This window comes from Mixophyes fleayi, chromosome 4 (genome assembly GCF_038048845.1).
Source record: "Mixophyes fleayi isolate aMixFle1 chromosome 4, aMixFle1.hap1, whole genome shotgun sequence".
Lineage (NCBI taxonomy): Eukaryota > Metazoa > Chordata > Amphibia > Anura > Limnodynastidae > Mixophyes > Mixophyes fleayi.
The window spans coordinates 23,171,889-23,198,570 of record NC_134405.1 but is presented as its reverse complement, the minus strand read 5'-3'; the positions used below and the strand labels follow the sequence as shown (position 1 = coordinate 23,198,570).

General features: G+C 39.1%; 1 protein-coding gene and 1 pseudogene across 1 annotated transcript; one reads left to right on the top strand and one right to left on the bottom strand.

The window, feature by feature from the left end:
* The first annotated feature begins 2,472 nt into the window (after positions 1-2,472).
* On the top strand, positions 2,473-26,627 carry LOC142150562 (extracellular calcium-sensing receptor-like). The gene is made up of 6 exons (XM_075205761.1): positions 2,473-2,504; positions 5,022-5,313; positions 8,653-9,483; positions 10,279-10,461; positions 15,859-15,982; positions 25,726-26,627. Exons 1-6 carry the CDS (start codon positions 2,473-2,475, stop codon positions 26,625-26,627), a joined length of 2,364 nt encoding a protein of 787 aa, XP_075061862.1.
* Positions 20,750-20,867, bottom strand: LOC142154953 (5S ribosomal RNA; annotated as a pseudogene).
* Positions 26,628-26,682: the final 55 nt, after the last annotated feature.

Here is a 26,682-nt window from a genome sequence, read left to right as displayed (position 1 = left end):
AGATGCAGACTGTCACCTCTGTCAGTGCTGGAGGGGATAACACAACCTGGAGACATCATGATAGGAGTCTTATTAGGAATTCATGTTGACAAAATCTACCAAAAACTGACATTCAATGTGAGACCACCCAAGACCCTGTGTACAATGTAAGTAAATCTTATGATATAACTGATGTTCTTTTAGTGTCTGATATATATCTGACACTGTATATAAGCTGTAGTTCAGTTACTTAGTCCTGTACTAATACAAATGGCATCTGTAAGCAGTAGGTGCTCTCCTACACTTACCTTTCACTAAAATACAGTAATACTCCTGCATCCAGATATATCAGTGTTTCTGGTCATATGAATTATGTAGCTGATCTTCTGCTTCTACAGCACTTTGAATTTAGCTGTTTAAATACCACATTATCCTAACAAGGGTTAATATCACTACACCCACAACATTATATTTCAATGTCTGTTCATCATGGATTCGTGAAAAGTGAAGCTTCACTCTGTGCGCTCCAGTCTATAAGTCTTCCTGACTGATCTACATACACAGTGCTACGTACACACTGATCTCTCTAGGTGCACAGATTTGTCTGTTTACACAGACCTCTTTCACCTTTTATAGTTTAACAACTTAGCAGGTAATTGAAAGGTATATTGTAGTGTAATACCTTAGTTTTTAATTTGCATTTTTTCAAATTGTGACAGTTTTGTCATTAAGTTCAGGAAGACATTCAAACACCTTTAATTCAGCATTGTGGCTTAGTGGTTAGCACATCTGCCTCATAGCACTGGGGTAATGAGTTTGATTACTGACCATGGCCTTATCTGTGTGGAGTTTCTATGTTCTCCCTGTGTTTGCGTGGGTTTCCGCCCACAATCCAAAAACATTCTAGTAGGTTAATTGGCTGCTATTAAATTGACCCTAGTCTCTGTCGGTGTGTAAGTTAGGGAATTTAGACTGTAAGCTCCGATGGGGCAGGGACTGATGTGAGTGAGCTCTCTGTACAGCGCTGCGGAAATAGTGGCGCTATATAAATAAATGATGATGATACAAAGATAATTGGTTCAAATTATAGTGCAATGTCTTATACCAAATGCATCTGTTAGTAAACTCTTAAACATTATTTTTGCATTTAAACAAATATTGCAATATATGGTTGTAATATGTTCTAAATAAATAATAAATAATAATAAAAATTAAGTAAAACATTTTCCAGTCTATTTTTTCAGTTTAATAAATACTGCTATAGGAGGTATAGAATTACAGATATTATGGTTATATTTGCTGAAAAGCTTGAAAATCAAATTTTAAAGAGAGTCACTTATCTCGATTCTCTTTCTCTCTCCACAATATTAGCTACTATTAGTTTTGATTTCATAATTTGACCATGTGAATTGTACTCTCTTATACAGTGTTGAGGACAACTTCAAGATCTAGTATTGTGCTACCTTCATTGGATTACTATGATATGGAGGGATTGGATGGCTATAGCAAAAATATGACATTTTACCAAATCATACATATTGCCTTGGGACCCTCAGATCCTGGTCTATCTGAAGAAAAAAATGTCTTTTAGAACATCATTGGCAGATTTAAAAAAATTTCTTCAAGGCCATAACCTTTCCAATGTTTTGGAATCTTATACATAATAACAAGAGAGGAGAAGGCTATGTCAACAAATTAATGGTGCAGACTGAATTGAGAAAAGATTAATCCATAACCACTAGGTATTTTTAGGGGTACATGGTAATTTAGTTGTACACAGTTGTCGAAGTGGAAATTTAAAAGTGGTGGTAAGGAAATTTAGTAGTGACGGTATGACAAATGTAAAGGAATGTAAGTGAATGGAATTTAATAGTCTTACAATGAAGGCAGTAGGAGAAGTTGTGGTATGGCATACCACCGTATACACCCCAACGTCGACCCCTGGATGTACATCTACAGCACTCAGATTCTCTTAAATGTCATAAAAATAATATACTTAGGAAGTAATTTGGCTGATGGTATCCAAACTTTATAGCATACCCGAAAGTCAAAAGTGCCTTGATGTTCTTCTCTGATTCGTTACATGATGTACACTTAATTTTTTGTGTACACACTGAGAAAGCCAAACACTTATTCTTCACCCCATACAGCTTACATTGCAGAATATAGACTGGACAGAACAAATTCAAGGTTACATCACTCTTGGGACCACTTTTTACTCCTCTACAGCGTCGGACTGGTCTACCGGTGGAACTGGGCGATATTACGGTAGGCCCCAACGCTGGTTAGCCACGCCCCCGCACGGGTCCGTTGTTCGGGTGGCAGCCAGGTCAGGTGACACTGTCATTGAAGTGCAGAGAGCACAGATGCGACTGCGGCTCTCTGCACATGCGTCGTACAGACAGTCATTGGTAGATGAGTCGCATGATTCATCGTGGAAGAAGACCCGCCCACGTTGGAGATGTCCTGCTGCCCAGAGGAGCTACACGAAGAATGCAGGAGCAGCAGGAGCCATTGCTGATAAGGTTAGTAAAATGCGCAGCATTGCAGCAGCGAGCAGCCTGTCATTTTGGGGGAGATGGCTATGAGAGATGAGGGGCAATAAGGGCATGAGAGAGGGGCAATAAGGGCATGAGAGAGGTGCAATAAGGCCATGAGACATGAGGCATAAGAGCATGTGAACTGCCATGGCAGAGTGTGAAGGGGGGCCAGGTCAGCATGGCAAAGTGTGATGAGGGCCAGGTCAGCATGGCAGAGTGTGATGGGGGGCCAGGTCAGCATGGCAAAGTGTGATGAGGGCCAGGTCAGCATGGCAGAGTGTGATGGGGGGCCAGGTCAGCATGGCAGAGTGTGATCGGGGGCCAGGTCAGCATGGCAGAGTGTGATTGGGGGCCAGGTCAGCATGGCACAGTGTGAAGGGGGGCCAGGTCAGCATGGCACAGTGTGAAGGGGGGCCAGGTCAGCATGGCACAGTGTGATGGGGGGCCAGGGCAGCATGGCACAGTGTGAAGGGGGGCCAAAGCAGCATGGCACAGGGTGATGAAAGGGGGCAAGGAGAAGGGGGTAGCAAAAGCAGCATGGTAGGCGCAGTGTGATCATAAGGATGCACAGCATGGTGATTAAGGGGCACAGTAGTGTGTGTAACGGCACAGCGGTCTTGTGGCAATGTAATGTGTGTGTGGTAGGTGGTGGCTAAGTATTAATTGTGGGCCCTATTGATTTAACACTGGGGCTGGTTGAAATTTTCTAAATGCACCCATTATTTTTTCCAAATAGGTAACATTCCAGGATCCAGACAAGCCGCAACTAAAGAAACCAGCAGCCGCAGTCTAGTGCAGGCTTGGCTAACCTGTGGCACTCCAAGTGTTGTGAAACTACAAGTCCCAGCATACCCTTCCAGCAATAAGCTGCTATATATTGGCAAAGCATGCTAGGCCTTGTAGTTTCACAACACCTGGAGTGCCACAGGTTAGCTAAGCCTGGTCTAGTGGGACAATCCCGATTTTTGGTGACTGTTCTGCCCAATCTAAGGGGCAGGTCAATACTGTGTACCATTTATACACACACTGCATTCTTTATATACTACACTATGGTGCTAGCTGTCCTTTGTGGACTGACCACGCCCCCTCTAATGTCTGGTTTCGCCTCTATTATGGCTGGCCACACCCTTTCTGGTGGGCCCCTAGCGTTGCAGTCCCCCGGTGAGCCCTTCATGCCCCAGTCCGACAATGCTCCTCTAGATAATGTATTTGTATTTGTATAATGTATTTGCACCAAAATTCTTTAAAAAAGGGTTTCAAACATATAGGTACTGATTCATCTTCAAATGCAACCTGCACGCAAGTTAAGTTTTTAAAGCACGGAACTTGAATGTACGTGTGCCTGTATGCAAATTCAAGTGAATGTCAAAATATGTTTTCATTTGACTCTGGGTATAAGCACACTCTGCATAAACAGTACTTGTCGTATTTTAACAGACAGGACAGACTGCAGGATATGCACAGGGGTGGGCAGGCCCGGGCCGCTCGGTCAGACCGCTATTAGGGCCAGGGGTAGGCCGGCCAGCCGCCCACCGGGGTGTAATATAGCACATTTTCACCGGCTGATGACATCAGATGCGGCCGCGCCAGCGCACAGGCGGCCGCATCACATGACAGGCGATGCGGCCGCATCATCAATGACGCGGCCGCATCCCGTTTCATGCGATGTGGCCGCCTGTGTGCCCCCCGGGCTTCCCTCTCCCAGCCCGCACCTGGATATGCACATGCATATGTGCAATATCAAGTTCCGTCAGCACGCATGCAAAACAAATACGTTATTTATTTATTTATTGAACACATAAATCAGGATGTTCTTAATGCTTACTGTGCATAGAATCTGTTTTTATATTTACATATACTTTAGAAGCACATAACTTTAATCAGCAGCATCTGCATTGGCACACCTGTGGCACGCCCTTAATGTACTAATGTGGGATTATTTAAATGACCTGGTGCAGAGGGCACATTAAGGTAGGCATTGCATCCTTTACCTATGGAGACACAGCATTTTTCTCCCTGCAATAGGACCTGATTATTCCTTTTGTTTAGAGGTGGTGTTAATCAAACCTTGTCCATGGGATGTATTTTGCACCTTTCAGTTGCACTTTGGCAGATTTTTAGGTGCACTTTGGTCAACATAATAAACACATTCAAAAACATAATTAAACATAATAAACATGCTAAATGTAATAAAGACATCCTGATATCTGCTCACTCTCATGAATAAGTAAAGCCATAAATAAGGATAAGATGAGCTAAAATTAAAGAAAAAATAGAAAACTTGGAAATTATTAGCTGGATTGTCCAAAATTAAAAGTAGGATAGACTTTATGGTGACAATTTTACTGTGTGAAAACTGCACATTTTATAGGGAATCGAAAACCCATCAAAAATACTGTAGATGTTTTCAAGGACTAGGAGGTCAAACTATTTAATGTAATACAAGTGAAAATTAAGGTACAAAAGAAAATGCCTCATTTAATCTTTTTATCTATCCTAAAGGTTCAGTTTGGTCTACTACCTACAGCTTCAGACCCTGATACACACCCTTGAAGAGATCAACAAGGATCCCAATATTCTCTCAAATATAACATTAGGGTTCCAGATGTACGACACATGTAATATGCCACATTATGAACTACAAGGAGCTTTACAATTCCTAACTGAGACCACCACATTCAGCTCCAACAGCTGGTGTAATACTAGACCATCTTTCAGTGCAGTTATTGGATCCACAGTTTCTGCAAACTCAATCATCTTGGCTCATGTTTTGGGGGTTCTCAGATACCCACAGGTAAAAAGTTAATTATTTTTAGTAACCATCAGATGATCTCTATTGTCATAAATATATCATGAATAACCATATACACAACAAGTAAATAAGCTCACTAGTATACAGAAATATTTTCCGTGCAGTGAAATTATACTTGTGTTTGAGAGACACTTTATAAATGAATCAATAGTTTTGCGCTCTTGTGCTATATTAACCTTCTAAGTTGCAAAGCTAAAAGGAGCAGCATACAAAAACAATAGAGGACATTTAAGGTGCGCTCACCTTGTTTCATATAAAATAATAACGTAATACTTGGTTATTAAAATCTCTGGCCTTTCTTTCTGGACATCTTTATAGATGTGATTTTGAATTGTAGTCAATAATTTTATGGACAGATGGTCATTCTCATCTCATAGCTATTGGTATCCAAAGCTGCTCCACTTAAAAAATATTCATAAAGGGCAATTGCATCAAGAACTGAAAATTAAATTTTGGATGAAAAAACTTAAGAGCAACTTGGTGCTAAGAGGTACACACCTGCTGTAGCAACATACACGTCTTCACTTCTTCTACATACAAACTGATGTAAGATCTGAAGATACTGGGTTTATCTGGCCCAATTCTACCCACTTCACGCTGGCTGGCCACACAAGAGTACCTTACTATGCCAGGGAAGCTTACAAAGTATCTTCTAGGGTTCTCATAGTCACTCAGGCAAATGCATTTAGAAAAGTACAGCAATACATTTATTGTAATACACACAATCGCTAGAATATTATATACAAACAGTAAATAAATGCCAGGCATTTTTACCACATTATGTGTCCCTTACCCTACTAGCTTAAGGAGGTACGTTACCTGGCTGTCCTGAATTGCAGAATCCAAAACCAATGGATCTCTCTCAGCTGCATATGCAGTCCACTGGTAGAGAATGGCAGCTCAACACCAGTCACCTTGCACCTTCCAAGAATTAATCCACAGAATGAACATTCCCTCCTCCCCTTGAGTGGTTCCTTAATTCCAAGGTGTCAAAGTTGAATAATTGGATGAAATAAACTATATTGATTGATAATTGTTATGACGCAATCGCACGATAGATAACGCACACATACACTTACACAATTATTTGTAAATAGTTCACCTTAAAATAGTTGCAACACAGTTGTTTATAATCAAATGTAATAGAGTTTACAGTTAAATATAATAATGATAAAAGCACTTTAAAAGTATCTAAGGCTCAGGATTTAGCAAATATATCATGTTTAATGTCATTTTAATCTGCACATTACTATCTCTCATCCTATAATTTCGGCTTTGCGATCGCTTCCTGTAATCAATAGTTATAAAAGATAAAAGATTGAATGATCAAAATGGCATTGTGTTTTATGTTGTTTAGAACTGGCTTGGGTCAGTTTCCTTGAGCAGCACATGTTTTCAGCTGTTGGGGAAGGTGATCCCCTCTTCCCAGAGAAATCCTTTAAACTGACCTAAGACCTGATTTACATTAGACTGTCCTGAACCCTGAACCAATGGAAACATGTTCTAAACTGAAACCGGATACTATCAAGCTTTTTTTTATCAGCCAAAGCTCTCTCTTTCGCTCTCTGTCTCTGAACGTGGCTACATGTGAGCATGGCTGTGTTCCATTGTCCTCAGGGGAGCTCTATAAGGAAAATGTGATGTATTCAGTGTTTTATACTTTCCTGATTTAATGTTACATCTTTGATAGGTATCATGTATCGGCTATATTATACTGTATTGTACTTATTTATTGAACTGCTAAACAAATTGCTTTTGCTAAATAAATTGCTTGTGCTTTGGAAACACAATACAATCGCTTGGGCAATGCTTATTTGAAAATTATAGAATTACTTTAATAAAGGTCAGATTTCCACAGTGATTTCCTCTCCCTGGGCAAAACCTTATCCCTCTCCCTCTTGAACATTAGTGGGCGCTGGATCAGGGAGTTAGAGGGGGAGTGGAGATAAGCTGTCCTTCCACAGTTGCTCTCCTGCTGTGCCCCTTGACCGAATGTGTTGGTCAGTCCTGTGGAGGACAATGGATTCTAATTAGCCTTCCCCACCTCTAGATATAGGATAGCAATCAGCCACTCACATGTGTCCTGGAACTTGATCCTTACCGATAACCTACCTGGCTTCACTTTAAGAACATTGAATAACAGCTTCACTGCAATATGAACAATGAACAATAAACATCATTCATATTTACAATGAATTTCAATGTCCCCTTATCCACATGTAATTAGGCAATGCATATGTACTCTGGTGAGCTGAGGAACAAAAACAGGGCTGTAGAAAGTACATGTTCTTATATTCCACATTTTGTGATAAATGAGTCACAAAAGATATATTGTGATTTAATGTTCCCTAAATACTGCAGGCTCCTCTTCAATGTTTAAATAGTATAAATTGGTAAAAGCTTTGAGGAACAAGCAAAAACGAAATAAAACCACTATATATACATATATATATATATATATATATATATATATATATATATATATATACAGTATTGTGCATGGGATTTAGGAAGAGAATGCTGCACATTAAGAATGCTTTCAAAAATAGAGTTGTTAATAGTATTTCTTTTATCAATTAACAAGATGCAAAGTGAGAGGACAGAAGAGAACTCTTAGCCAAGAGAGCAGTACAATAATGAGTGTCTGCAGGCAACAGAGGTGAAGCATGGTGGAGGTTACTTGCAAGTTTTGGGACTGCAGTTCAACAAATGGAGTTGGGGATTTGGTCAGGATTAATGGTTACCTCAATGGTGAGACATACAGGCAGGTTCTTATCCATCTTGCAATACTATCAGGGAGGCGTGTCATTTGCTCCAACTTTATTCTGCAGCAGGACAACAACCTCAAAACTTACAGCCAATGTCAAGAATTATCTCCGGCATAAAGAAGAACAATGAGTCCTGGAAGTGATGATATGGCCCCCACAGAGCCCTAATCTCAACATTATCGAATCTCTCTGGGATTACATGAAGAGACAGAAGGATTTGATCAAGCCTACATCCACGGAAGATCTTTGGTTAGTTCTCCAAGATGTTTGGAACAACCTCCCTGCCAAATTCCTTAAAAAACTGTGTGCAATTGTACTTTGAAGAGTTGATGCATTGATGCTGTTTTGAAGGCAAACTGTGGTCATAGCAAATATTGATGTTATTTAAATGTTCATTTGTTCATTCACTTTGCATTTTGCGAATGGATAAAAATAAGCCATTATCTTTTTTAAAGCATTCTCACTAATAGAATATTAAGAGAAATTTAAGTGTTCACATCATAAGTTTATTGTCATTGAATGAATTATTTAATATCACTGTTCTTACTTTCAGATCAGTCCAGTTTCAAGTGTTTCTTTACTAAGTAACCAGAAAATGTTTCCATCATTCTTCAGGACTGTTTTAAGTGATAAATTTCAATCTTTGGGACTGGCTCAGCTTGTTTTGAGCTTTGGCTGGACCTGGATTGGTCTCGTGGCTACAGACAATGATTATGGTCTTCTAGGAATTCAGCCAATAAAAGAAGAGATAATCAAGGCTGGAGCATGTGTAGCTTTTACTGAATACATTCGTCTGGGTCAACCAAATCGCAATGCTCCACAGATAGTCAATGCTATTAAGGAATCATCAGCTAAGGTTGTTGTTGTATTCTGCTTTGAAACTGATTTTTACCCTATTGCGAATGAAATGTTAAAACAAAATATCACAGGGAGGATATTTATTGCAAATGCAGGTTGGTCCAGGTCCATTTTATTATCGACAAGAAAATATTTTCAAATCTTATTTGGTACTCTTGGTTTAGCTAGTGAAGATTATGTGGTCCCAGGATTAAGTCAGTTCCTCAGCAAGATACATCCCTCTGAGTCTATGGGGGAGAACTGGTTGAACTTGTATTGGGAGAAAGTTTTCAGTTGCAAATTTCTTTATGGCAAAAACCTTACTGGTTCTTTGGAGACCCCAGTAAAAGAATGCACAGGAGAAGAAAGTTTAGATGATGTTAGGAGCAGCTCCACCTACATCAGCAGCTTAAAATATTGTTATTTTATATATTTGTCTGTAAATGCTTTGGCTAAAGCTTTGGAAGACCTGAAAAGCTGCAAGGAGGGTGAAGGGCCATTTTCTCATGGAACCTGTGCAGACATTTGGAAATTCAAACCATGGCAGGTAATATAATGGCAAAATTTAGGAGTAGAAAATGATTACGGGTCTTATTTAAGAAGATCTAAGCCATAGGGAAAGTATTGTTTCTGCAAAGATTAGGTATTTTTAAGTAAAACAGTAATTTAAGACAAGTCTAAAGCAGGAGAAAACAAAGACATCTCCTGCATTAGGCAAAGTAATGCACAATAGAGCAGTCCCCATAATACTCAATAGGGACTGCATTATGGGCAATTTTATTATGCTTCGACCATGACCCCAATGGCTAATGCCATCTGAAGATCCTATGGAAAGAGATTCAAAGGAAAGGGATCTTCACGCCCCTCTCAGGCAACACTGCTGTTTTCCCCTGTGCTGATTAACCAAATGGAAACTACGCATGAAAAGAGTCATCACCAGGACAGCCCACTATCAGATGCTCTGTCCCAACATGACTTTGTAGTAAATTGTCCCTAAAAAGTCATCTGTCATCATTGCAATGACACATTATACATAACGGGGCAAAAATATTAAAATTCTTAAATAGGCCCTAAGTCTTATATAAATACTGTATGTACATGTACTATTTATGTTTGTCAGGTGCATAGTTTTATAAAAATGAAACAGATTGAGCTAATTTAATTCTATCAAATGTTCTTAAAAAAGAAATCCTTGTGCATCATTTACTTGAAACAAAGAAAATGTGAAACCCCTCGTGCCTTTGTTTCTATGGCAATGTGTTTGTGCACTTTATGTTGACTTCTTGTTTTGATTACTATTACTATCAACAAAATGATCTTCTTCTTCTCTCCCTCTTCACAGCTCACACACTATGTTAGGAAAGCCATATTCACAATTACAGCCTATAGTATTGTGAACTGGCAACTGAGTCCGGAAGGGACTGTTAAGCAAATTTGCATCGGCAATTATAGTACTATAGCAACTCCTGATCAAGCTATGAACATCAACTCAAGTCTGTTGCTGTGGCCTATGGGAGGTCAACAGGTGAGACGTCAAATGAAACTCCTATCCATGTTTCCAAAATAATTCTTCATTACAAGTTGATCTATTAATATTCTTTGTGAATGGCTCTGAATGTAAGCAACTTAAGCAGAAAAAGGTAAAGGGGCATAGTTTGAAGATAATGGCTTTGTTACATATATATATATATATATATATATATATATATAGAACAGAAGAGGTTTGTTTGTTTGCTTGCTGTAGGTGAACATCTTCGACACCCATTCACCGATTCGGATTAAATAAACGTGAGGTGGTCCAGTTGGATCCTGGCCAGATTTTAAGGGATTTAGGGATCCAGTTGGGTATCTTGCTGGTCAGAAATTTGACCACGGAGCTTGTTCTGCACCTCCAGTGGATAAATTTGGATGAAAATTTCAAAAGACTTTTAACATTGAATCCCAGAAGATATATTAGGGGATGTAGGTCTCAGTTAAACATCTCATTGGTGTGTGCTGGCCAAATATTTGACCTGGTGAGCCTGTTCTGGGCCCTCCACTGGATAGATTTAGTTTGTTTGCACTCAGACACCCTTGCACTGATTGGGATGAAGCCAACACGAGGTGGTCTAGTTGGATGCTGGTCAGGTTTTAAGTGGGTTAGGTACTGGTTGGACCTCCTGTTGGTATATGCTGGGCAGAATTTTGACCTAGAAACCTGTTCTGAGTCAACTCCTGGATGGATTTGGCCCAGAACAGGGTCCCCGAGTCAAAGTTCTGCATAGGACCCTAACCCCCTCAAAAACCTGCCCAGGATCCAACTAAACTACCTCACATTGGTTTCATCCCAATCTGTGCACGGGTGACTGAATGTATAACCGGACAGAAAAACAAACCAAATCTATCAAGTGGAAGGCCGAGAACAGGCACTCCGGGTCAAAGTTTTGGCCCCTCATACACCAATGGGAGATCCGACCGGAACCTTAAACCCCTAGTATGTCTTCTGGGATCCAATGTTACCAGTCTGTGAAATTTTTGTCAAAATTCCTACATTGGAAGGCTCAGAACAGGTTCCCAGGGTCAAAGTTCTGCAGAGCATACAACAACGGGAAGTCTGCGGGACCCTAAACCACCTAAAACCTGGTCAAGATCTAACTGGAACAGCTCACATTGGTTTCATCCCAATCAATGCAAGGGAGTCCGAATGCATAACAGGACAGACAAACAAACCAAATCCATCCAGTTGAACACACAGAACAGACTCCCCAGGTCAAAGTTCTGGCCAGCATACACCAACAGGAGGTTTGACTGAGACCTAACCTCCTGGTATGTCTTCTGGAATTCAATGTTACCACTCTGTGAAGTTTTCGCCCAATTCCATCCAGTGAAAGGCTCAGAAAAGGCTCCCTGGGTCAACATTCTGCCAAACATACTTCAATGGGAGGTCCGACTAGGATACTTAACCCCCTTAAAAACCGCATAAACGGACAGACAAAACAACAAAATCCATCCAGTAGAAGGCCCAGAACAGGCTCCATGGATCAAAGTTCTGCCCAGTGACCACCGACAGGAGGTCTGACTGAGACCTCCTAGTATGTCTTCTGGGGTCCAATGTTAAAAGTCATTTGACATTTTTGGCCAAATCAATCTAGTGAATGGCTCAGAACAGGCTCTCACGTTGGTTTCATTCAAATCGGTGCAAGGGTTTCAAGGATATTCGCCTGCAAACAAGCAAACTTCTTCTTTTCTATATATATATCGATATATATATATTTGCGTGTATATATATATATATATATATATATATATATATATATATTTGTGTATATATATATATATATATATATATAGCTTTTTTGTTTGTTTGTTAGTGAATATCTTCGACAACCCTGAAACCAAGGTGGTCCTGTTGGATACTGTCCAGGTTTTAAGGGGGTTAAAGGTTACGGTTAGTGTACACTGGGAAGAACTTTGACCCAGGAAGCCTGTTCTGGGCCTTCCACTGGAAGGATTTGGATGACATCTTATATTTAAAATTCATTGATCGGTTTGTTTGTTTATTTCTCCAGCTATGCAATCGAACACCCCTGTACTGATTTGGATGAATTCTATGCAAGTTGGTCAAGTTGAGTTCTGGCCAGCTTTTAGGGGGTTAGGGTCCCAGATGGACCTCTCATTGGTGTATCCTGGGCAGAAATTTGTCCCGGGGAGCCTGTTCTGAGCCTTCCACTGGATCGATTTGAATGAAAACTTCACAGACTAGTAACATTAGATCCCAGAAGATATACTAGGGGGCTGAGGTCCCGATTAGACCTCCCATTGGTGTACGCTGGCCAGAATTTTACCCGGGAAGCCTGTTTTTGTGCTTTTCACTGGATGGATTTTATTTGTTGCTCAGAGGGGTTATGCATTCGGACACCGCTGCACCGACTGGACTGAAGCCAATGTGAGCTGGTCCAGTTGGATCCTGACCAGGTTTTAGGGAGGTTATGTTCTCGGTCAGACCTCCCGCTAGGAGCCTGTTCTGAGCCTTCCACTGGATGACACGAGGCAGCCACCTCAATGGTGTGTTGGAAGAGCTGCTAAATTTTTTTTAAATGTTGACAGTTACATTCAACACAACTTTGGGTAGTTCAACTAGTAAATTTATACAAAGATAAATGTTTTATAATTTAAGCTATAATAATGTCTGAGAAATCAATATGCACATATAAGATAACAGTTATATCATGAATAATCTGTACATGTCAAATCTGTGAAAGACCAATATATTTCAGTTCTTTTCTGTGATATTATCATTACAAGAAGTTTGTTACATATCAAACTTGCATTTACAAAATCCTCTAATATATGTCATATGAGTGACACTTATCATATAGTTTTCACTCTGTTCAGATATTTCCCAGTTTTCCCTCCTATATTAGGTAATTTGCACTAGATGTTATATAAAAGAGGGAACAATACCTCAGCCATCAGGCAGCTGATAATGATCTCATTGTAATATACTAACTCCAATTTATTGTCTTGTGACTTTTTGAATGAAAGAGTCACAGCTGTTTTTGGGATAATTAACCATCACTCCTTACAGAGAAATAAAGGAATAGTAAAAGACGTTTGTATAGATGAAAGTGTAGTGTTAGCAATTGTTAGTCCTTGATCATAGTAATAAATAATGCAAAAAAATCACCTCTAAAAATGAGAATACAATTGACACTCCTTAAATAAGATTGTTTGATTGAAAAGTTTAACTGTGGGGAGGGAAATACTAGAGAAGTCTTATTGTTATCAATGATATAGTGTGAATAGTAAAATCATAACCCCAAAAAGTATGACTCAATTCAAAAGTCAGTATATAAACAAAGGCTAATAAATATGAGCCAAATATATAATGAAATAATAACAAATTTTAAATAAATAAAAATCTAGCACCAACATTGATGACAGCATAGTAATGTGAAATAACATTAGGGAAATATAAAAACATGTATACATTTAATGTTACGAAATAAATTGTGATACAATTGTTGTATTCTTAGTTTATAAGTGAATGAGTCACAATAATAGTATAGGAACGAGGCTGGAGTTCCTCTAGCCAGTCAGAGAACTCAGGTCTATTTACATGGAGTAAAAGGTTGTTCCCTACCTGTAAAATGGGGAACACTTCCGTAAATATCTTCTCCACTCCCACACATATCATTTTGAAAAACTCTAGCAGTGAATCACACTTGAATGTAGTGAAGTAGAGAAACACATATTGAGGTGCAAAACGCAGATATCCAAATACACAGTATATGGAATCTCATACAGATGTATACAGCACATACAGAGGTACATATATAGATATGAGACCTATTGCAGATACACATATACTGTGTATAGTATCACTGCCATACAGATATACACATATTAATAAACCATCTTAATTCATATAAATATACATTAGCTCAGAAAATCGATGTACATGAAAAGGGAGTCAGGGACAGTGAGACATAAAACCATCTTTCAATACTCTTTATACAATCATTGAGTTCGCTGCTCTATTAGGAGACATGTGGGTGTGAAAGGGTTGATTAAAGCAAAACCACTTGATCTTTCAAAAATAACAAATATCTACAGAATTATATCTCACATTCACTACTACCAAGGTTAAATTCGGTAAACATTATCCACAATCAGACGTAGTCAGTACACATTGAGGCAATATATAATAAGCAAGGGTCCAAGGGTTAATCTAATAAGCATAGTTCACAATACGCCTGGGTCAGGACACAGAGAGGCATTATATCATAAGCAAGCTTCCAAGGGTTAATCTAATAAGTGTAGTCATATAGTCAAAGATGGTTAGTACACAGGTCATCAGAAGCAAGCATTTTAACTGGGAGCAAAGAGAAAGGAACTGGAAAAAACAATTACCTAGCAAATGCTTTAGTGAGGAGGAGTCCCCTTTATATTACCGGCCAGTTGCTGCTTGTCAGAGGGCTGTTAGAGAAGTACAGCAGTCTATACATGCACAGAATGCCAGCAGCACTCTATTTCTCTTGAATGTCAGAAAACAGCTGCAAAGCACCAAGAACAGGACATATGGGCAAGCTGTGAGAATAGGCTTGACTGAACAAGAAAGCTATGACATGCCCAGGAATATGGAGGGCATACCTCTTTCACTGTTACTGTCACTGGTGACACATAGGAAACATGATTATGTTATATTGATTTCTTGGAAAGATACATTATCACTACAACTTACTAGTATCTATTAATGACATATCTCAAAGTATTGTTAGAATTTATTTCTGGCTCCAACTAATCTACTTTTTAGCCAAAGCATCTGTGGTTTGTGCAATTAAATTTAGATGACTGGTAATCTGTGACCTTAGGTATCCAGAAATAAACAATCTAAGCTAGATACAAAAATAGGCATCTGAAGCACAGTTCAATAACTTAAACAATTGTTTAAATATGCTCAGTAAATTGCCTTATTATCTATAGCAACTCATATCTTTTGGAGGGATCAGGCCCATTAATATATAATTTTCCTAATTATCCTGTTTATTATGGAATAATTAAATTTTTTTATGCTTGATAGTAAATGTAGTGTATTGTTGTATCTGTCTATTGCATAGTACACATGCCAGCCCTGATGGACCAATTCAATCCATTGGGTCCTGTGTGCAATCTTGTCTGCTAGGATATTATGTCCATCTCTGTCTCATTTAATACAAATATACAGTTCTTGGGTGATTCAAGTAGAGTGTGGTGGATGCTCTTAAAATGCACAGCAATATTAAGAGACCACATATAATCCTCAAATGTTATTATTATATAAAATGTTGTTGTGTTACTCTGGTGCATAAATGAATGAGAATATAACTAGAATGTTTAGTGATATCATCACTATCATTAATAGTGATAACATTAGAATAAATATATAACATATTATCCCCAGGTCCCTCGCTCGGTCTGCAGTGAGAGTTGTCCTCCAGGATTTAGAAAGGCTGCTAGACAAGGACAACCTGTCTGCTGCTTTGACTGTGTCCAATGTCTACAAGGAGAGATATCTAACCAGACAGGCAAGTCATCCATTGAAAGTGGTCGAAGTGGGGGTTTATATGGTACTATGCCCTACTACCACTTCACATTCTACCTTCATTGTAAAACTATCAATATCTCTTCACTTACAATTCCATAGAATTTGTCATACCGCCACTTCTAAATTCCCATACCGCCAATTCCCACTTCAACCGCTGCCCTGAGGTAGTCAAGACATTGGAAGTGAAATGTAAATCTGGAGGTAACAGAGGAAGATCTATGTTAAAAATTATGTAAATGTTTTTATCAAAATTGTATTAGCTACACAAGGATCCCCTCCAGAGTCCTTGTACAACATTCCAAATAATGTGAAACACAATTAATCACAAATTTGTGACCATGTTCTAGTTTGTATCATGACTTCCATACAACCTAATAATATCAGGGCTTATAGACCCCTCAGCCCTGCAGCTGATTACCATTTGTACACTGCAAATTTGAGGATTGCTTATGTATCTGGGAGTACGGCATTAGATATAAGCAGTATCCTAAAATTACTATGACGATCCTTAGAATATGACATTTTAAATAGATTGTTTTGATATTTTGGTGTTAACTTTACATTATGATGCACACATAAATATTGACTATTTTACCAGCAAAAGACATAAGCAGGCAAACAATGTCTACAAAACAGGGCCGGACTGGGACTAAAAATCAGCCCTGGCATTTAAAGTACACAGGCCCACCTCATTTCAAGCATGAAAGAAACTGTGTGCCCCGGCGCCAAAAGGGGCGTGACCACATTGTGTTGTGGGTGTGGCCAACATGGGGCATTGATACATACATTATAATAAAACATTACATTTATCATGCCCTCCCAGCCACATCACGCCATCCCCAGCCCACTGTACTTATCTATGCTTCTGGTGCTGCTGACATCCATAAGGGTAGGAACTTCCTGCAGAGTGAGCAGGGAAGCTCTTTGTCTCACGAGATTACCAAATCTTGTGATACTTAGAGCTCCTTGGCTTGCTCTGCAGGCTGTGTCCTGTACGGGAACTGAGAGCAGCTATCAGTTCCCTTCCCCTAACCAGGGCTGGATTAAGTCTCAGGGGGCCCGGGGTATTTAAGACAGCAGGGCCCCTATTATGAGACATGGTTATCATTTTAGACAAATACACAGGCAATACTGTGTGCACTACTGTTAGAAGCACACAGCTCTGCCTTCACAAGCAGTATGTTTTAAAGCGGGACATGCCTCCCAACTGTCCTTTCAGTCGGACCAAATCCTGACTAAGAGAGACAGTCATCCAAATTCAAGACTGCCTCACCAGATTCAGGACAGTTGGCAGACTGTCCTGCTCTCTCCTAACTGTCTTGGTCACTTTCACCACTTGTAGCAGCTGGTTTCTTTAGCTCAGTTCTTTCTTGTCTTGATCCTGGAATATTGAATGGCCTATTTTGAAAAAAATGGGGTACATGATATTTAGATAACTTCAACCAGCCCCGGTGTTAAAACAATAGCACTCACATTTTATAATTAGGCCTCCCTCCAGTCCCCCACAAAAATAATATTCACATTTAATAAGTATACATATTTCCCTCCAACCAGCCCCAACATTAAATTAACAAATATATCCATTTACTCAAAACATATTTTCCTCCCTCCAAACAGTCCCAGCAATAAATTAAATAGCATTAAAATTTTATAAATATAGCCATTATCCACAATCATCCACAACAATAAATAATTCATATTCACATTAAATAAATAGCCCTTTTCCCCAAAATCAGCCCTATATTCAATTGATAGCCCTAATCCACCCAGCATGAAATTAAAGATTCCTTCACCTCACCTTAAAAAATAAACTCCCACCTACACTCCACTATTAAATAGCCTACCTCCCACACTATATCAAGATCCTCCCTTCCCTCACATATTACAATAAAATACTGCGCCCACACGCACACAATATGAACATGGCCCCAAATACACACAGAATATTATACATATATATATATTTATAGATTATATATATATATATATATATATATATATAGGTCCAGATTCCACATAATGTACTGATACACACACACTTCCCAGCCAGACACACAGCCCCCCCAGAGAGACACAGTTTCCCAAGAGAGAAAGACACAGCCCCCCCAGTGGAACACAGCCCCCCCAAGTCAGTGAAACATAGCCACCCCCCCAGTCAGTGAAACACAGCCCCAGTCTCCACCCCCCAGTCAGTGAAACACAGCCACAGCCCCCCTTAGTCAGTGAACACAGCCCCCCTAGTCATTGAAACACAGCCCCCCAAGTCAGTGTAACACAGCCCCAGCCTGCACCCCCAGTCATTGAAACGCAGCCACAGCGCCCCCCCCCAGCCAGTGAAACAAAGTTCCAGCCTGAACCCTCAGTCAGTGAAACACAGCCACAGCGCCCCCCCAGTCAGTGAAACACAGCCACAGCGCCCCCCCAGTCAGTGAAATACAGCCACAGCGCCCCCCCAGTCAGAGAAACACAGCCACAGCGCCCCCCCAGTCAGTCAAATACAGCCACAGCCGCCCCCAGTCAGTAAAAAACACAGCCACAGCGCCCCCCCAGTCAGTGAAACACAGCCACAGTGCCCCCCCAGTCAGTGAAACACAGCCACAGCCCCCTTAGTGAGACACACTTACCTCGTTACCTCGCTGCTCATCGGACAAAGATTCAATGTGATATTCGGCCGATGTCAGTAATCACATGGGATGCACACCATGTGACAGGTGCTGTCCCATGTGATTAAAATCACATGGCCGCACATCACATTGAAACTTCATCCGCCGAGCAGCACGCAGTGAGCTGCGCTGCTCGGGCGGGCATGTTGCCCCGCTGGATCGGCCAAACTACCCATCTGGCATTTGCCAGAAGTGCCCGATGGCCAGTCCGGCCCTGTCTGTTAAACTGTTCATTACTGGTACAAATCATCTGAAAGAAGAATGCCCTAGATAGCATGTGATTGCAGTTGACGTCCTCTAAGTGAAATGACTCTTTTTGGTGGTTTATACAAAATACACTAATTTATTTATTTATGTAGTGGTCTTACCAGTCTGAATAACATAAAGATGGTTGAGTTTTAAGGAAGCAAATTATGTCATACTGCTCATGACAGCACTGAGAAAGTGCAACAAGTCAATTAATGTTTGTTCCACTTACTCACATCTAGAGTGTATATTGTTGCATTTGTGTATCCTATAGTTGCTCCACCTATAGCACTGGTTACTTCTCACAATATCAATAGATTACAGTGCTGGGCGCTCATCAGATGATTGACCTAATAAACTAGATTCCTAATATTCTGACTAAATATACTTCAAAAATGAATGTAAAAGGTTAAAACATTTATTTAAAATACGAAAAAAGATATGAATCATGTAATACCATGAATAAATAAATAAATAAATTCAAATGGAATTAATGGATCCACTTAAATAACAGTATATTCTTAACAACAAAGCACAAAATTGCAAATCTAATTACATGGATAAATGGCAGATAAAGGGCAATTAATAATCCAAGGATTGTATGGATAAAAAAGTCAATCTCATCAATAAATGAAATCTAACAATAGATCACACATGAATCGCAATTCTAATCATACAGATTGATGGCCCATGCTGTTGAAGATATGTTCCATGTAAATAACAATTCTCGTGAAGGTTGTAGGCTTCTGAATTAAACAGTCTTGTCACGCTTAACAATCAACAAAATTGATGAATGAATCAGCCCACTGGTTGTATAGTTCCGTGTCTTATGGTACTATAATACTTGCGATTTGATGTCAAGAGTATGAGGTCCAAATCTTGTCAAGTAATCCAGTATATTGTCCCAATTGTAAAAGCAGCCTGGTCCCAAATGGAAAGGGATAGGATACAGCAACGAGTGATCACGCCGCTGCTGTTAGCGACTGATGGTGCGTTCCACTGTGGAACGCAGACGCACTTCCGGTATTGACGTCACTTCTGGTTAGTGCTATTGGCCAATAGAATAGTAATGGGTGGAGACCCAATGCGTTTCCATCTGCTACGGACTTTCTCAAGGGCTATTGTGAACGTCTGTGGACCCATGGTTTAAATGTGCTGAGATTGAACCAGATAGGTTGCCAGGTTTTCCATGTCCCAGTCTTTGTGTATCCATGTTAATCTGCTAATGGCTGAATTCTACAGATCATTTGTGGCAAACAAATACAGTATGTTCGTTCTTTTGCTAATTACATTAATCAACATAGTGTTCTTATTCTAATTATGTTGTATGAATTCCCAAGATTCATGCATCAATGAACAATGTACACAAATATGACATAACTTACAGTTGTCTTAAATTGCCTGATCGCAAAGATAATAATATAAAAATATAAACATTGGAATGCATAGCAAATATTTTCAAAAATGGAATCAGAGTCTATTTCCAATATCATAAGGGAATAATATCTATAGATGGAGAGGACAAGGTGTTAAAATAACATATTGGTATTATATGATCCTTTTAAACTTAATGGTATGCATTTTGTCATATTTGAGAGCACAGTCTAATCATAGTGGCTCATAATGGAAGTTGTCATAGATAGTTGTCCGCCCACTGTGGAGATAGGGGAGAATCTCCATTTCTTGGAAACAAGTGTGGTATTAAAATAATTAATTATAAAGACATTAAAAGGATCCCATGTTAATTAAACTATAATTAGAATTCCTATTGTGATTACACTTCATCCTTGTCTGGGCATAGTACAGATTGCAATGGTGAGCGTGAGTGATGGAAAAAGAACCTACAGCACCGGGTATTCATAGGTAGTCTCCTATCCCATTACTTACCTGGCCCTCTCTGCTTGGCTTCCAAGGTCAGCTGGGATTGGGCATAACCAGAGAGGTATGGCTGTAGGTTCAAATATCCTACCACCCGTTCATACTATGCTCACTGCACACTTGCCCATATGCCCAAGTGAAATACTGAAGTATAGCTGGCATATATGCATTAATCACAGAGAAAGATCGAATTCGATATTGAGACCTTTGGGTTCCCAAGTCTTCAGGTAATAAATGGCCTTGGTTGCCTCTTTATTTAAATATTTTATCAAATTCCCTTCTCTCCAATTCTTGTTAATTTTCTTAATTCCAATGAATGACATCCCTTCATACTGGCAATTATGTGTGTCTTTAAAATGTTTAGACACATGATGGTTTTCAAACCCAATAGCTATGTTCCTCAGATGTTCTCTAATCCTTTCTTTTAACAGTCTAATGGTCCTACCTACATATTGTTTACCACAATCACATTGTAGTAGGTAGATGACGTTCCTGCTGTTACAAGTAATGAATTCCTTGATCTGGTATATTTGGCCACTAACCTCAGAATGGTACTCTGTAATCGGCCTGGTGCTCCTGCACCTTAATCTTGTGCAGTTTGAGCAATGTCAACAATAATAAAAATCCTTTTTTAGTGTTATGTAACCAATTGCCAATCTTGTTAGGTTCTTCTTTGGGAATATAGCTAGAAGTTAGTTTTTGTTTGAAGTCAGGGGCTTTTCTAAAGGACATGCAGGGTTTTGATGGTAATATAGAGCCCAGTATGTCATCCTGTTGCAGAATATACAATGCTTTTGAATGATACGTCTAATTTTATCTGATTCCTGTGAGTAGTTTGAAACAAAGAATATCCTATCGTTGTTTAGTGTGGTGGATCGTGTGGATTCTTCCTTACCAATGTTATTTTTATATTTAAGTAACTGGCTCCTATCAGTATCTTGAAGTTTATTAAAGGCTTGGCCAACTATATGAGGATCATAATTCTTGTCAAGAAATTGTTGCTGCATTTCTTTACCTTGTTGAATAAAGTCCTCTATTTCTGTGCAATTACGTCTCACACGAGTGAACTGGCTAAATGGTATACTGCGTAGCCAGTTCGGGTGGTGACTGCTGTTCGCCAGAATAAAAATGTTAACATCAACCGCTTTCCGGTATGTTTTAGTCATCATTTTGTTCTCTTTGATAAAGATCTCAAGATCTAAAAATTGTATAGAGGATTGACTATAATTGGCCACAAAATTCAACCCGAACTCATCATTGTTAATATACCCAAGAAATTGAAGTAGGGCTTGTTCTGTACCTTTCCAAATGACCACAATGTCGTCAATGTACCGCCTCCATAGTACCAGGTTCGCACTCCAGCTATGTTGGGACCAGATAAATCTGTTCTCCCAATAACTCATATAGAGATTCGCATAGCTGGGTGCAAACCTGGTACCCATTGCTGTTCCTTGTATTTGCAAATAATAATCCCCTTCATACCAAAAATAATTATGGGTCAAAATGAACTCAATAATAGATAGAATGAACTCAACCTGGTGATGAGTAAGACTAGGATCCGATTCCAAAAAGAATCTGGTGCTAGCTAGTCCTAACTTATACCTGATAATCGTGTAAAGCGATGATACATTGCATGTGACAAACCAATACTTGTTATCCCACGTGATGTTCTCGAGGAGTTGTAGGATATGTGTAGTGTCCTGCAAATAGGCTTCTTGTGTTTTCACATACGGTTGCAGGAACATATCGACATAATGAGACAAATTGGCTGTTAAAGAACCGATTCCAGATATTATAGGTCTCCCGGGTGGTTTAGTCAAATTCTTGTGGATTTTTGGGAGATAATAAATAACAGGGATAATGGGATTTTTGTTGTGAATGTAATTGAACTCATTGAGGGTAATGATGCCCCTGTCTAAACCTTGCTTCAAAATGTCCTTAAGATTCATGGAAAAAACTGCTGTTGGGTCAGTGTCTAACCGTTGATATGTTGCGGTGTCTGACAACAACCGGGTCAGTTCTGCTACATAATCAGCCCGATCTAAAAGGACAATCCCTCCTCCCTTATCAGCTGGTTTGATGACCACTGTATCTAGATCTTGTAAGTCTTTTAGGGCTTTGCATTCTTCGTTAGTAAGATTCATGTGTGTATGAGTCTTCTTTTTATTTATTTTATCTAGATCCAATAGGACTAGTGTTTCAAATGTTGTAATTTCTTTACTCTTAAATTGCTTCGGATAAAATGTAGAAGGTGGTTTTAAACTTGTGTGCTTATACGGATCGGTATTTTGCCTCATTGATGCTTCTATTGGAGATTTAGCATAATATCTCTTGAGGGTCAATTTTCTGACATATTTATGAATGTCTACAAAGTTTCAAACTTATTCAGTCTATTAGTGGGGGCAAACTTGAAGCCTTTATTTAAACCGCTAGTTTCATGCGATGTAAGTATATGGCTACTAAGGTTGAAAATTCCTACCGGGGAATCAGTCGCTAACAGCAGCAGCGTGATCACCCGCTGCTGTATCCTCTCCCTTTCCATTTGGGACCAGGCTGCTTTTACAATTGGTACAATATACTGGATTACTTGACAAGATTTGGACCTCATACTCTTGACATCAAATCGCAAGTATTATACTACCATAAGACACGGAGTCACACTTTGTTTTACTGATAGGTTACCTTAGATAAACAAGTGCACGGAACTATACAACCAGTGGGCTGATTCATTCATCAATTTTGTTGATTGTTAAGCGTGACAAGACTGTTTAATTCAGAAGCCTACAACCTTCACGAGAATTGTTATTTACATGGAACATATCTTCAACAGCATGGGCCATCAATCTGTATGATTAGAATTGCGATTCATGTGTGATCTATTGTTAGATTTCATTTATTGATGAGATTGACTTTTTTATCCATACAATCCTTGGATTATTAATTGCCCTTTATCTGCCATTTATCCATGTAATTAGATTTGCAATTTTGTGCTTTGTTGTTAAGAATATACTGTTATTTAAGTGGATCCATTAATTCCATTTGAATTTATTTATTTATTTATTCATGGTATTACATGATTCATATCTTTTTTCGTATTTTAAATAAATGTTTTAACCTTTTACATTCATTTTTGAAGTATATTTAGTCAGAATATTAGGAATCTAGTTTATTAGGTCAATCATCTGATGAGCGCCCAGCACTGTAATCTATTGATATTTTATTAAAGGGAGGGATACCCTTAGCAGGTGCAGCTCTCGTGAACCCTGGGTGGAGAGCGCGATTCCATATTGTAATACTTCTCACAATATACATATACTATACAAGTTAACCCGTGCATGATACTCATGCATTCTAGTCAAATCAAGCTACTTAAGGTCTTAAAAAGGTCCTTGTCATGCATTTGGACCTAGCCCAGGCCTCCTCAGGGGAAGAGCGTTAGTTCCCAAAGCAAGCGGCCTTTTTAATGTGTGTTCATGAGGTAAAATTACCTCACGAAAATGAGTTTGACCCCTCAACTCGTAAATTTAGCCTTTACTACCCCTCCCATGGGGGGAAGGGGGGATGATGGAAGTTAACTGACTTGACTATTCTAATTTTTTTGTCAAATAATGTCAGTATACCAAATTTCAGGTCAATTGGATGAGCCCTTTCTGAGAAAATAGTTTTTTCCACACACATACTAACGCACGCCTCTACACATGTGTGTTCATAAGGTAAAATTACCTCACGAAAATTAGTTTGAGCCCTACCAAATTTCAGCCCTTTTTGAATTTTTTTCCCCACACACACTAAGAATTTAGTAGGTCAGTGTATAACTCTGCCCAGCAGGTGGCGCTGCAACTTGGTTTTTTTTTCCACACACAGACGCCACTAAGCATTTATATATTAGATAATGAAGAGATAAACAACACTTTCAAAACTGTTCAATGGATTATTTGCCTCACTCCACATTTGGCTGAATGACTGAATGGTTATCAACTCAGATTTAGTCATAGGGTATAAAATCAGTGAAATGCTAAATGATGAATGCAGTACGGTACAGCATTCCGTTTGGTACAAAGCAGTAGTGCACAAAGAAGATGGTATAGCTGCCACAGAACAGCTTCTTCCACTAAGAAACTTGATTAATACAACATTTCACCATAGCTTTGTTCATCTATAATACTGTACAGACAAGAAGCAGGAGACTCTCAGTGACATTAATTTGTGCACAACACAACAGATCTTCAAAAATTGCTGTTTTCTGGCCATGTACAGATTTAATGGGATCAACAATTGATATGTGGGACAAGATGGCGTGTTTCAAATATATTGTGTGTAGGATGATGAGCAGATGCGTTTTCACTTCAGAGATACCTGCCATTTCTTATGACTAATTGTCTTAGGACAATTATACACCAATTTATGCTCAGATTCTCAAACAAAAAATAATAATTTTGCAGCCCAAGATTTTAAAATGCCATTGTTTTCCATATCTTCTCTATATTCTTTATTCTTAGCTACCACTGCCCAGTTGTCAATCTTAATGAAGTGTAATCATCCCCTTAAAATACATTAGTTTAGGGGTGTGCCCTAGTAGCAGATAATATGTATGATGTGGTCAAGTCTGGAGGGTCTAATATGGCAGAGGGAAGGTAAAGATGTAGCAGGAACATATCTCTAAGTCTGCACTTAGCCTGTTCAGATTTATAATTTCAATTAAACACAATCTGGATAAATTTGTTTGACTAAAGGAATCAAATTCAATTTCTACATAGAGCAAAAACTTTAAATGTGAACATTAAAACATTGTGTAATGAAAATTGTATACATTATAGTTTCAGTAGGTGCTGGAAGTCATTATTATTATCTCAGATCAACTGTTTCCTTTCAACATCATTCAACACATTAATGACATGTAGATGTGTAATGGTACCATATATGTTCTATCTTCCAGATTCAATTACCTGCATAAGGTGTCCTTGGGATCAGTGGCCAAATCCTGAGAGATCTAGGTGTCTCCCAAAATCCATGGAGTTTCTTTCTTATGATGATGCATTGGGGAAAACTTTAACTACAATCAGCATAATATCCTCACTTATTCCTGCTCTTATTTTGAGACTTTTCATCTTGTACAGACAAACACCTATAGTGAAAGCCACTAATTACTCTCTAAGTTGTCTTCTATTGATGTCACTGTGTCTCTGTTTTTTGTGCTCTTTAGTATTTATAGGTTACCCCCACCACCAGAAATGTCTCCTACGTCAGGTACTATTTGGCCTGGCCTTCACTTTGTGTGTCTCAAGCATTTTGGCAAAGACTATCATGGTGGTGTTTGCTTTTATGGCCACTAGACCAGGCAGCAATCTGAGGAAATGGACCTCACCCCAAGTGTCCTACATGATAATTTTTACCTGTTTCCTTCTACAATTCATCTTGTGCATCACTTGGTTGTCTGTAGCTTCTCCATTCCCACAATATAACACTAAAACTAACCCTGAAATCTTCATTGTTGAGTGTAATGAGGGATCACCTATTGCCTTCTGGACCATGCTAAGTTATCTGTTTCTTCTGGCCACCATTAGTTTCATTGTAGCATTTCTGGCTCGAAAACTTCCTGACAGGTTTAATGAGGCTCAGTTTATTACTTTCAGCATGTTGGCCTTCCTTAGTGTCTGGGTGTCTTTTATCCCAGCCTCCCTCAGTGCTCAGGGAAAATACACTGTGGCAATGGAAATATTTGCCATTTTGGCATCCAGTTGGGCTCTGGTGATCTGCATGTTTCTTCCCAAATGTTTCATTATATTGTTCAGACCAGATAAGAACCACCGACAGCTCATAATTAAAAATAAAGAATAAGATCAACAACTCTAAAAAGAATAAAGCTCAATACATATTTAATAAATAGCAACAT